This window comes from Coniophora puteana, assembly GCF_000271625.1.
Source record: "Coniophora puteana RWD-64-598 SS2 unplaced genomic scaffold CONPUscaffold_4, whole genome shotgun sequence".
NCBI classification, from domain to species: Eukaryota; Fungi; Basidiomycota; class Agaricomycetes; order Boletales; family Coniophoraceae; genus Coniophora; species Coniophora puteana.
The window spans coordinates 695,563-707,147 of NW_006913056.1; the positions used below are offsets into that span (position 1 = coordinate 695,563).

Genomic DNA, 11,585 nt, shown 5'->3' on the forward strand with positions numbered 1-11,585 from the left:
AAGATCTACTCCTACTAGACCTTCTTTAGCTCCTGCAACGCGCATATCAGCACCTGAAATGTGCCATGCAGAACCAACAACTCATAGAGGGACTTGTCTCTGCGAAAGCATCAAATACGAAATTCGGACCAACGAGTCAGCTGCTAGGTTTTTGTGCCACTGCAGAGACTGCCAGAAAGCTACCGGATCAGTTTTCTCCACGATGGTGGTCGTGCTCAAGACGGTGATGTGCTTTTAGTCAGTCAGATGCTTCCGAGCACTGACACAGTCGGTTGGTAGGATTACCAGGTGGTGCAAGGGAGCGAGAACATGGGCTCATACGGCTCGTTTTGCACGAAACGCGGGTCACCATTGTTTGCAATGACCACTTCAAACGAACAGAACGTCGTAGTCAACGTCGGAACACTAGATGATCCGACGAAGTGGTCTCCAGTATTCGAGGTCTTCTGCGTGTCTCGCATGGAGTGGCATCGTCCAATTGAAGGTGGAAGGCAGTTTGAAGAATATCCGCCAAAGCGTCGATGAGGCGTAAATCTCAAGTAGGGTGGGCAACGAGCTGAACCAACGAGTGAACCACCCTTAGTGTCAGACAGCGTAGCATGAGGAATGCATGACGCTGATGCGATGAAATCAATAAAGGTGGACACACTCGCCGAGGCTGTAGGGCTTGAAGGCGCATGCTGGAGCGAAAAGCTTCTGTTTGGTGTTCTCCGCTTGCATTACAGCTAGTCTTAGAAGAATGGAGGCGAGTTGGGCCAGGGTCACAATACGAGAGAACAAAGTGCGCCAAGCCAACTGTACGCTTTCTGAGCCCGAGTTTCATAGCCTTCTAGCTATGATGTATGATTCCAAGACATGAATTCCTCCACTGTGAGCCACATTGTTCAACGACGTGAAACCAAAGATTACCACGACGCCACGCATACACAAGGACAGGACGGCGTACCTACATGAGTCATTTCGACTCAGCGAGGTTAAGCGCTTCATTCCAGGAGAAGAGACCTTTATAAACGCCGGCTGCGGTCCCGCGGCTCCACTGGACCTTCCTACCCCCCACAATGTCCGCAGAACCAACGATTCATAGAGGGGCCTGCCTCTGCGAGAGCATCAAGTATGAGATCACTACGGCCAGGCCAAGTGCCAGGCTCTTGTGCCACTGCAGAGACTGCCAGAAGTCCACTGGGTCTGCTTTCGCCACGATGGTCGCCGTCCCTAAGGCGGTAAGATACATTCAGATGATCACTGCGCCCCAGAAACTAAGATATTGCACATGCAATGACAGGATTGCCGGGTGACGCAAGGGAGCGAGAGCTTGAGATCGTACGCGCTGTCCACCACGAAGTCGGGCAACACGATGACGCGCTCATTTTGCACCAAATGCGGCTCCCCATTGTTTGCCGGGACCACAAAATATGCAGGAAGTGTCACAATTATCAACGCAGGAACGCTCGACGATCCGACGAAATGGCCGCCAGTGCTCGAAGTTTTCTGCACGAATCGCATGGAGTGGCTGCGTCCCTTGGAAGGCGGAAGGCAGTTTGATGAAGAGCCCCCGAGACATCAGTGAGACAAGGAAGTTGAAACGTTGAAGTGAGGTTGACGACGGGCTGGGCAAATGAGTGGAAGGGAAGCTTGTTTTATTGGATGGCGTGACTTGATTAATATGACAAAGAACAAAGAAGTGTTTTCGGAAGCCCGGAATGAATGATCGGTGCCAGTATGCGCACGTGGGCGAGTGGCGAGGTGACTTGTGGGCGAAAGCTATCGGGCAGAGTGCGGTCAAAGATGTTTACGCACAACGCGCCGAAACTAAACCTACATACAATGTTGGCTCGTTCATACATCAACTTACTATGCCGGAACCCGCAATGAGAACCGTCACCCGCAATGAAATTCGACTGTCCCTCCCCTGTCCCTTGGTATATACCTACAAGATTGAACATGGGCCATCTAATGAAACTACTCTATGACCGTGTTGCGCGGCTTGGTAGAGAAATGAAAACTACAGACCCTAGGTACAAATCACATTGCGGGTGACGGTTTTCATTGCGGGTTCTGGCATAGTATGATTCGCGGTCAACCCTTCCCCCGGCGGTTCGCTGCAGCTTCTTCCTCTCCGCAGCGGAGATTCCGTCGGACTCCATCGACCGGGTGCAAAGTTTTGTGTGCTTATAACTTACGCCGAGACATGAATCTTCCCGCGACGTCCGGTCGATTGGGGCGGGTCGAGCAACCCGGAAGTAGAAGGGCGCGTTGTCAAAGCCAAACGACTAACTCAATAGGGCCTCTTTTGATATTAACGGAAGTAACTTGAACGAAGCTGGTTTGTTTCTTTTCCTCTCCCTTCATCTCCTCGCGTCTTACAGCGCCTCACGTCCGCGCCAAACAGGAGCTTCCTCCGATTTTGCCTCTTCCGACGTTCAGGTGACCGAGAAGCTGAATAGCCTTGCATGCGAAGTTAGAAGCGAGCGGATTATGGGCGAGTATGACCACACGCTTGGTACGTCGTGATTTGCTTTCTGAAAAGGCGATATTCACGTTACACTTTGGTGCTCGTAGGGTTGTTTCTAGTAGGGGTGTTTTGTGAGTCTTGCTTCGTGCCTCGGTACCAAGCCATAGGCTGAAGGGGCTGAGTCGCGAAGTCAACACGTACCTTTACGGCCTAGTGACGCGCCAATGCTGTGCCTATTTCACTGCGAGTACGTGATTAGACCTGTTCACTCTCGCCCATGCTGAAGCCGCATGCCATAGAGTTCCAGGATCGTTGGCTGGTGAAGTACGGGTCTCCATGATATCTACATAACAGGGTAATCTCATCATTGCTTGTTGGCAGGGCGATGATAGCCTTCATGTTCTTGCTTGATTCCGTCGAAACCATTGGGTGAGTGATATCGATTACTTCGTAGCATCTACACAACTCAAGCTGCCCATCTCGAATCAGGCTCATCTACAATCTCTATGACTGGGCGTTCGTCTTGCTCTACGTCTGTCTGTAGTTATCTTCAATCTAATTTCACTGTCCCTGCAGTGTAACCAACTTTACCAACCCTAGCATAGTTACCGGTAAGTTTTGCACGTTCAAATCAACGACTCCGCTTATTTTCTTAGCTGGGAACGAATGGCCATATACTACAACACCCTTCTGGGTTGGTACTTCTGCCATAATGACCCAGTTCTTTCTGGCCTGGCGGTGAGCCTTGTGTTGTTGCGTATTCATATATATCGGAGCTCACTGCGTGTGTTTTAGCATCTGGAGTCTCAGCGGTAACCGTATACTCCCTGCAATTGCAAGCATGTTAGCCGTTATTGCTTGGGCCTTCTGCTTAGTGTCGGGGATCAAGGCAACTATAATTAAACAGTAAGTACTTTCCCAATGAACGAAGATATCTGGTATGGGCTTACACCAAGTTAGGCCTAAGCATTTGGCCGAGATTAACGGCTATGTGGCTACTTGGATGATTATCCAGGTTATCACTGATCTTCTCATTGCGAGTGAGCATTGTCTTTACCTACTTCAGCGACAACGCGGTCTAATTCATTTGTTGGAAGCAACCCTCATAGTTATTCTGGTGCGGTCCAAGAGCGGACTCGCAAAGTCGCTCAACACGAGTATATTCAACCGGCTCATTGGCGCTGCCATACAGACCGGTTTGGTGGCTGGATTGTTCTCCGTCATCGGACTAACGTTATTTGTCCTGTGGCCGACAAGCAACTGGGAGGCAGTATTCATACCGCCCATCGGCGGGATATATGCAATTGTGAGGCCTCTCTCTTCTGGTCTTACCTTCATCCTCAGCTAACCTTGGATGCCAACAGACTATCCTTGACACGCTGCTTGCGCGTCTTGACGTGCGTCGTTATCAGCGCTTGAAACCAAGACATGTTTCTACACAGGTAAAGTGCATGTAGCAGACGCTGCGTATCCCCAAGTATTGATCGCTTCTATCGTATCTCAACAGGGGCTTGGATCGATGAACGACCCATATCAGCTCACTACTGTCATCACTGTCAACAATTCTACCGTGCTAGCATCGGTGGGTGGAGTTAGTGAGACAGAGACAGATGATGTAGAGTCTTGATCCTGCACCGTGAGGGAGCCTGAGCCGGTGTAGAGACTATGTTATATTCGTGTCGCAGTATGACATACTGTACGCGTGCTGAAGTGGCGAGGTGCGCTAGTAGATTGTTTAGCGTCACTAGTGCAGTTCTGTACTAGATTCACTCGCAAGTCCGCATAAGAACGTGGCGAGGTATGAGGCATTTTCGCACTTCAGATCTCGGAAAAGTTAATTTGCCTACCTAACTTAAGCTTGCCCCGCCAACAGTTAGTTTGAAAAGTCAGAAGACTGATTCTTGAGCTTGAGCTTGAGCTTGAGCTTGAGCGCGGGAATTTCGGCTCCTTACATTTCGCGCTTCTAGATTAGCTCCAACTAACTTCTTATCAGCCATGCAGACGAACCTCTCCTTCCCATTCCGTTTCGGCCAGCCACGTCTCCTCGTGAAATGACAATTCCCAACACCAGTAAGATACCCGTCATAAGTAAGCACTTCATGGCTCCGAGGAAGAGTCAAGGCTAAAGCGAGGTTCTAGTTGATACCGATCCCGGTGTGGATGATGTACTTGCGATGTTCGTGCAGGTTGCTTGTTAAGATTACACCTCAGTCTGAATCGTGCAGTTTGCTAGCCCTGGCTTCTCCTGAGATTGAGATCCTGGCTATATTGGTCACCTATGGTACGTGCTGTCAGCCGAAGCTTCAAGCTCGTAGGTAAGCTAAGCTCAATACAGGTAACACCGAGGCCAACAAATCCATGTAGGCCCTATCATTTTCGTTCGCAGCAGCGGTTTACTAACGTTGTAGCCTGAACATATACAAGCTATACAAGGCCATCGCCCGTCATCTAGAAGTCCACCCGGAGGACAGCTCTCGCTTTCCGAACTTCGGCCCTGCAGTCAAACCCTTCCTCGCCCTTGGCCCCAAAGGACCCCTGAAAGAGGACACTCATTACGCGGAGTACTTTCACGGACCGTCAGTTGCTCCCTTCGTTCCACCCATAGCTCTTCACCATGTCTTCCCTTCCAGAGATGGACTCTCCAACATTACCGAGCGTCACCCTGAATTGGACATCGACGTCAACGATCCCTCCTTCGAGCAAAACTTTCGGATAACTGATAGATCTACAGTTGACATTACCCTCGATCTGCTACGCGAGTATCCGGACAGGACTATTACCTACATCGCTCTCGGCCCTCTCACCCAGCTGGCTCAGATAGTGCAAACGAACGGTCAAGAATTTGGCGACCGGATTGGAAAGGTTGTGTGCATGGGAGGAGCGTTGGATGTACCCGGGAACACCACGCCGATAGCGGAATGTATGTTCGCCCTCTGAGAGCCCCCAAAGCTGCATTGACGAGATTCACAGTTAACTTCTACGCCGACCCTTACGCTGTCAAAGAGCTTCTCGTTGCGTCACCGGCAAGTGTTGGCTTGCCTCTGGATCGGTTCCTCCTCCTACCCCTCGATATCACTTCCAGACACAACCTCAGCTTCCCATACTACAAGGAAAAGGTTGACCCTCAGTTCTCGGACACGCGGGAACCTTCGAGGCCGGAGGGCAAGGACCCCCTAACGCACTTCACGAGCTCGTTCTTCGAGCGCACGCGGGAAGTGATGATCGGCTTCGGCAAGGACGCGATGGAGCTGCACGACATCGTAGCTGTATGGTGCGCTGTCGAGTGCCAACCAGGGGACGTTGCACAAGTGGCTGGCCGTCCACTGCTGAAATCAGGGTGGGGCATGACGGAGAGACACTTTGACATCGAGAGGTGATTACTGCCGTCTTGGTGCAATTGAAAACCAAGGCTCATGTTCGATCGTAGGACAGGAGAGCTCACGCGGGGCATGCTCATCGTCGACCGCCGAGCCGATGCAATTAGTGCCCCGCAGCCGGGTCTCAACCGCTCTGAATCTGAGGCGCCGATCCCGATCACGACCTCGAATCCCTATCCGATCGAGAAGCAGACCGAAGAGCATGCACCGGTCACAGCGATGCACACAAGTACCCAAAATGGACCACCGGAGACAACGCATCGACGTGGTGTTTTGTGCATCCATGAAACGCCGGGTCAGGACGCCTTGGTATCGCTGCTGCTCAGGAGAGTCTGGGGAGTTGAAGGCTAATATCCAGTTCGTTCAATGGATTAGACTTGGGATGCGTGGTATGTCGAGCTCGGATTTGCGTATATCCCGTTTCTAGACGAGTGGACATTGGCTGGATCTTATAGCAGCATGCTTGGGTCGCCACCTTTCCAAACGGAGGATACCTTTAGACGGAAGTGAGATACGAGAAGAAAAAACCTCAAGTGCAAAGGTAAAAGGAGAGATACCCTTCATACAGCTCCCTCAATAGGCACCCCATAACTTGACACCCACCCTTCGAGCGTTCACTCACAGACTTATCATCTTAAACAAGCAGCATGTCGAGGACATCATCCGCATTCACCTCGACTATAGCCCAGACACTGGACCTGATTTATCAGACACGCTGGAACTTGGCAAAACGGTTTTTACGAACTGCTACAGACTTGTCCGTATTCCTGTGAGAGCGAAACGAGTGAAAATTGCTCGAGGAAAGGGTGATTTGAAGACCTCGAGAGTAACATCGTTCGCAACAGATCCAGGAAGATCAAGGACTGTCCAGTGCGGCTATGACTCGAGCGACAAAAATGTCTTGGGCTCGGAGCCGTTGAGGTGACGTCGCGCGACGCCAACCAAGTACTTCTACCATCGGTTCCTAGCAAATCCGAGTCAGACACAAGTGACTCAGATGCTTGTTTAAGTCAGCAGCTGGTATGCATGATGCCAGGGCGGACCGGACATGGTGGTTGAGAAAGGACGATGACGTATCTCGTTTTAGACTCTCAAGGACAGTTCTGCCAGAGACCTTCCATATACGGCTATGTCGGAGCTTTTGTGAGCACAGCCAACATGACGCGTCCCCGACGCGTCGCGCGACCTGTCGTGTCCTGTCGTGTTCTGTCGCATGCTGGCTTCGGTTGAGAGCTCACCTCTGTTCACTTGTTCGTCGACGATGTGCGAGCGGCGCTGTTCTATGACATCGGGGCTTATTGGGGCCTGGTGTACGTCGTAATCTTGTGCACGTCACCAATGGCGGCCCCATTGCTATAAGACGTGCCAAGTATGCTCTTCAGGGGCACCACTCTTAGAGCTACGCCCCCTAACTCACAACACCAGAACAGCAGATCATGTCCTCAACGAAACTCAGAGTCGCTATCTGGTATGCCCAATTGCTCTTAGCCTTGTCGTGTGCTCACCCATATCCATAGTGGTGGTGGTGTTGGCGGGCTCACCCTCGCGGTGACCCTGTCGCAGTACCCCGACATCGAAGTCGACATCTACGAGCGTGCTCGCCAGTTTGGAGAAGTCGGTGCGGGTGTCGGGCTGTGGTTAAGACCTTTCAAGGTGAGTCTCATTCGAAGAACTGTTGGAGATGGACCAACACCAGTTCCGTAGGTACTCAGAAAGTTAGGGCCGAAGCTAGAACAAGATCTACTCTCCAAGACTCCAATACCGTACTCCGAAGAGTATTGTATGCTATTCGTCTTGATATAAGAACACGTCGAAAAGCTCATTGACGCATCTCAGCAACCGGTATGAGATACAGAAAAACGGATCTTGACGGAGGCGAAGATCTGTTCGCTGTCAAGTGCAAAGGTGTGTTTTCGGTCCTGCTTTCTGGCTTCTTCGTCTATTCACATCGAGCTGCAGGCAACCTCATGCAGCTTCATCGCGCTGACTTTCAATGCGCCCTTCTCGACAACGTCGGCGCCAATGTGAAGACGCACACTTCCAAACGCCTTAAGTCATACAATCAGCCTAAGAGCGACACCGAGCCTATCACCCTTGCGTTCGAAGATGGAACGACAGCAACATGCGACGTTCTTGTTGGCGCAGACGGCGTCAGGTCTGTGGTCAGGGCGCATATGATGGAGGCGCTTGCGCAGGACCCAAGCGCGGTGCCGGCTCATGATCCGGAGGTCTACCGCTCGTGTATCGAGCCAAACTTCAGTGGCGCTGTATCCTACCGTACCCTTATTCCTGCCGATAAGGTGCGGGCTATTGATCCGAATCATCGGGTCTTCGACGGTGCAAGAACAGTACGTAGTGTCATCGGCATACCTCTGTGCCTCTGCCTTTGCTAACTCGGAGACTACATTAGTGGGTCAACCGCGATATCGTAAGTCTCGTATGGAACACACACGATTTGAAGGACGACGCTCATGTTGATTACGTCCGGTAGATGACAACGACGTATCCCATCTCCATGGGCAAATTCGTCAACTTCGCCGGTTTTACACTGAACGAAAAGCTCATGCGGACGGCACACAGTGAACGCTATTCCCAGCATGTCCCAAATCTTGTACATCGGTTGTAGCCCGGTTCTAAGCGCTTGCGAGACCTTACAACCGCTTGCAACCGGAAGGCCCAGAGCGGTGCTTGTAACCTGATCCAAGAGAAGAGTCATAGTTAAAAGTAGGTTGCAAGGGGGTTACAACGCGTTGCAACCCGGTTAGAATGGCCTGCAATTGAGTAAACCCCGCTTAATGGTTGCTGGAGGGGTTGCAAGCGGCTAGCAACTCGCTTCAATGACGTTTAAACCATTTTTGGACTTTACGGTTGCAACCCAAAATCGATTTTTCCGACACAGTACGATGGAGAATGGGTCCGTCCTGTGACTGCCGAGGAGTTTACGGCGCCGTTCAGGACTATGGAGAAGGACATTCATACTCTCCTTGATGTGAGCGATGCGGCCCAAGATTGACATGCGGACTCCATGCTGACCATACGCATAGTGCGTTGAAAACGGTAACATATGGGCAGTGCACGTCGTCAAGGTCCTGCCTACACAAGTCCATGGACGCGTCTCGCTTCTAGGCGACGCTGCCCATGCCATGACGCCATTCCTCGGCTCTGGTGCAGGTCAAGCAGTCGAGGTATATCTTTTCTACCTGCTCTTACCTGAAGCACCTCATCTAAGGACTATATCAGGACGCATATTTGCTTGGTCAACTCCTCGGAGACTCGCGTACGACGCGCTCCACGGTACCCCGCGCACTTGCAGCATACGACGCCGTGCGCTGCCCATTTGCAGCAGGGATCGCGAAGAGCTCCATGGACAATGGTCGGCTGAGCGCAATGCAGACGGATCAGCATATTCCGCCGAGCGAATGGCTGCCAAAGGTAGAGAAGTATCAGGATTGGGCATGGGAGACAGAACTGGACGGGGACGTTGAGCGGGCATTAAGTATGCTTGGAGAGGTAGCATGACAAAAGTCAAGGCGTCGCGATTGATGTCTTTGAGCTTTTGATTACTGTCAGGTAGTACGGCACTTGTAAGCTGTGATTTAGCGTATGCGTTCCTTGCGGACGACGAGCCAATGAGAATGGCGACCAGGTCGGCGGGCTCGCGTAATGGTCCTTATGTCTTGCTACCAATATAAGGGGAACGGGAGTAATTTGCTGACGTCACGAGGATGTGAGTGGCAGATCTCTCACATGGTCCCACACAAATGTCTTCTCCAACCTCACACTCCCTCGTCAGTGGTAGCGACGATCACAACCGGTTGTGCAATGACTGGACAATGACACGGTCTTGGCTTCGATCCCTTCCAGATCATGAGCTCAATCGCTTTGTGTTAATAGGCGCTCGGTCTGCCATAAAACTGGACTCGTACTAGAGGCTGGTGTTCTCTCGTGTTTGCACGAGACCATATCTCCAACGGACCATGTCTTGCCCCAAGTTCAGAGTTGCTATCGTGTAAGCTCCTGCTACCCCCCACTGGCAACACTTGACATTGACGCATTAACCTTTGGCCCACAGAGGAGGCGGTGTAGGCGGTACCACTCTGGCCGTTGCGCTATCCAAATACGAGGACATTGCCGTTGACGTGTATGAACGCGCTGCTCACTTTTCCGAAGTTGGCGCCGGCGTCGGGCTGTGGCCTAGACCTTTCAAGGTAGGTACACGATCGGTTTATTGATTTGGTGTTGACGAGTCAGTCGATGGAATGTTCAACAGGTGCTCAAAAAGCTGGGACTGGGCGATGAGCTATTGAAGAAGACTCCAATACCGTACAATGAAGAAGAGTATGGTAAGTGTTTCTACTCAAGTCAAACTTTCCTCTAGAGCTAACACCTTGGCAGTGACTGCGATGAAGTTTCGACGGAGTGATTTGGAGGAAGGAGAATATCTATTCACCATGAAGTCGAAGGGCAAGTTGTATGATCACTTCACCCTCGTGCAACTCTTGAACTCTCGACTATTCAGGTAACCTGGTCTACATTCATCGTGCCGACTTTCACAGCGTTCTCCTCGACAATGTATCGCCCTCCGTGGAGACGTACACATCCAAGCGCCTTGATTCTTACACACAGCCTTCCGCAGATAATCCCTCGGAGCCCATTATCCTCAATTTCCGAGATGGGTCGACCGCGACATGCGATATCCTCGTCGGCGCCGACGGCGTCAAGTCTGTCGTCCGAAAATTCATGATGCAGAATCTTTCTCGAGACGTCGATGCGCTCAAGAAGTGCAGTACAGAAGAGTACCTCGCTTGCATCGAGCCAGTCTTCAGCGGCGGCGTGTCCTACCGCACACTCATCCAAGCTGACAAACTCCGAGCTGTCGATCCCAACCACCGCGTGCTTGAAGGAGCATGGACGGTATGTTTTTACCCTCACCCATGAATACAGATCAAGTAGATGAACGTTCGCTGTAGGCTTTCGGGGTGAACAGGAGCATCACGACGTATCCAATCTCGATGGGAAAATACGTGAATTTCTCCGCGATGTCGCTCGACAAGGATCTTATGGCGAACGCGTTCAACCCGGACCCGAGCCACCGCCAGACGTTCGATGGCGAGTGGGTGCGCCCAGCGTCGGCCAAAGAGTTCACAGATAAGTTCAGAGGGATGGAAAAGGACACAGAGATCATGCTCAACGTCGGTGCTGCCCTCTGCGGTGTGATTCTCGATGTCGACTGACTGACGCACCTTCGTCCGCAGTGTATCGAGGACGGCAACATCTGGGCTGTCCACGTTACCCGAAACTTGCCTGTTCAGGTACACGGGCGCGTCGCCCTGCTGGGCGATGCTGCTCACTCCATGACACCATATCAGGGCTCAGGCGCAGGCCAAGCCGTCGAGGTACGTCTGAGCCAACTTATTATCCACCAAATATCTCAGGAAAGTTGATTACATGTTCACACTGCAGGATGCATACGTGCTCGCCACGCTCCTCGGTCATCCACGCATTACGCGGGAAACGATCCCACAAGCTCTGGCCGTGTACGATGAGGTCCGCCGCCCGTTCGCGATCGGGGTTGCCAGGGGTTCGCAAGAAGTGGGCCAGATCGCGGGTTTGCAGACGGGCCTACCATTCTCCGAGATGGGTGACAAGATTAATGGGATCACCAGCTGGGCTTGGGAGACCGAGGTTGACGGTGCAGTGGAGGACGCGCAGAGGATGCTAGAGGAGCGATTGTGAAGTGGTGTCACTGAGTGTCC

The 11,585-nt window shown here is 51.9% G+C and overlaps 5 protein-coding genes across 5 annotated transcripts; all 5 read left to right on the forward strand.

Moving 5' to 3' along the window:
- Nucleotides 1-1,058: 1,058 nt before the first annotated feature.
- On the forward strand, nt 1,059-1,866 carry CONPUDRAFT_120915 (uncharacterized protein; the record flags this gene model as incomplete). The annotated part of the gene is made up of 2 exons (XM_007768562.1): nt 1,059-1,220; nt 1,283-1,866. The coding sequence occupies 2 exons, from the start codon at nt 1,059-1,061 to the stop codon at nt 1,565-1,567; spliced, it is 447 nt and encodes a 148-aa protein (XP_007766752.1). The 3' UTR covers nt 1,568-1,866.
- A 363-nt stretch (nt 1,867-2,229) lies between these two features.
- CONPUDRAFT_120916 (uncharacterized protein) lies at nt 2,230-3,909 on the forward strand (the record flags this gene model as incomplete). The annotated part of the gene is made up of 13 exons (XM_007768563.1): nt 2,230-2,323; nt 2,390-2,500; nt 2,560-2,583; nt 2,643-2,699; nt 2,752-2,776; nt 2,834-2,881; nt 2,942-2,968; nt 3,029-3,063; nt 3,109-3,190; nt 3,248-3,358; nt 3,413-3,492; nt 3,550-3,758; nt 3,817-3,909. The coding sequence occupies exons 2-13, from the start codon at nt 2,476-2,478 to the stop codon at nt 3,907-3,909; spliced, it is 816 nt and encodes a 271-aa protein (XP_007766753.1). The 5' UTR covers nt 2,230-2,323; nt 2,390-2,475.
- Nucleotides 3,910-4,584: 675 nt separating this feature from the next.
- On the forward strand, nt 4,585-6,180 carry CONPUDRAFT_52551 (nucleoside hydrolase; the record flags this gene model as incomplete). The annotated part of the gene is made up of 6 exons (XM_007768156.1): nt 4,585-4,628; nt 4,678-4,767; nt 4,861-5,028; nt 5,083-5,372; nt 5,423-5,825; nt 5,880-6,180. Coding segments are annotated over 6 exons (1,296 nt in total), but the record flags the coding sequence as incomplete, so codon positions are not given.
- A 1,085-nt stretch (nt 6,181-7,265) lies between these two features.
- On the forward strand, nt 7,266-9,493 carry CONPUDRAFT_151841 (salicylate hydroxylase; the record flags this gene model as incomplete). Its single annotated transcript, XM_007768564.1, has 12 exons — nt 7,266-7,297; nt 7,347-7,482; nt 7,534-7,609; nt 7,666-7,734; nt 7,789-8,177; nt 8,240-8,257; nt 8,321-8,440; nt 8,729-8,818; nt 8,874-9,014; nt 9,070-9,325; nt 9,400-9,413; nt 9,476-9,493. The coding sequence occupies 12 exons, from the start codon at nt 7,266-7,268 to the stop codon at nt 9,491-9,493; spliced, it is 1,359 nt and encodes a 452-aa protein (XP_007766754.1).
- A 313-nt stretch (nt 9,494-9,806) lies between these two features.
- CONPUDRAFT_142939 (FAD/NAD(P)-binding domain-containing protein) lies at nt 9,807-11,565 on the forward strand (the record flags this gene model as incomplete). The annotated part of the gene is made up of 8 exons (XM_007768565.1): nt 9,807-9,838; nt 9,902-10,037; nt 10,100-10,172; nt 10,225-10,293; nt 10,349-10,743; nt 10,800-11,021; nt 11,085-11,225; nt 11,293-11,565. 8 exons carry the CDS (start codon nt 9,807-9,809, stop codon nt 11,563-11,565), a joined length of 1,341 nt encoding a protein of 446 aa, XP_007766755.1.
- Nucleotides 11,566-11,585: the final 20 nt, after the last annotated feature.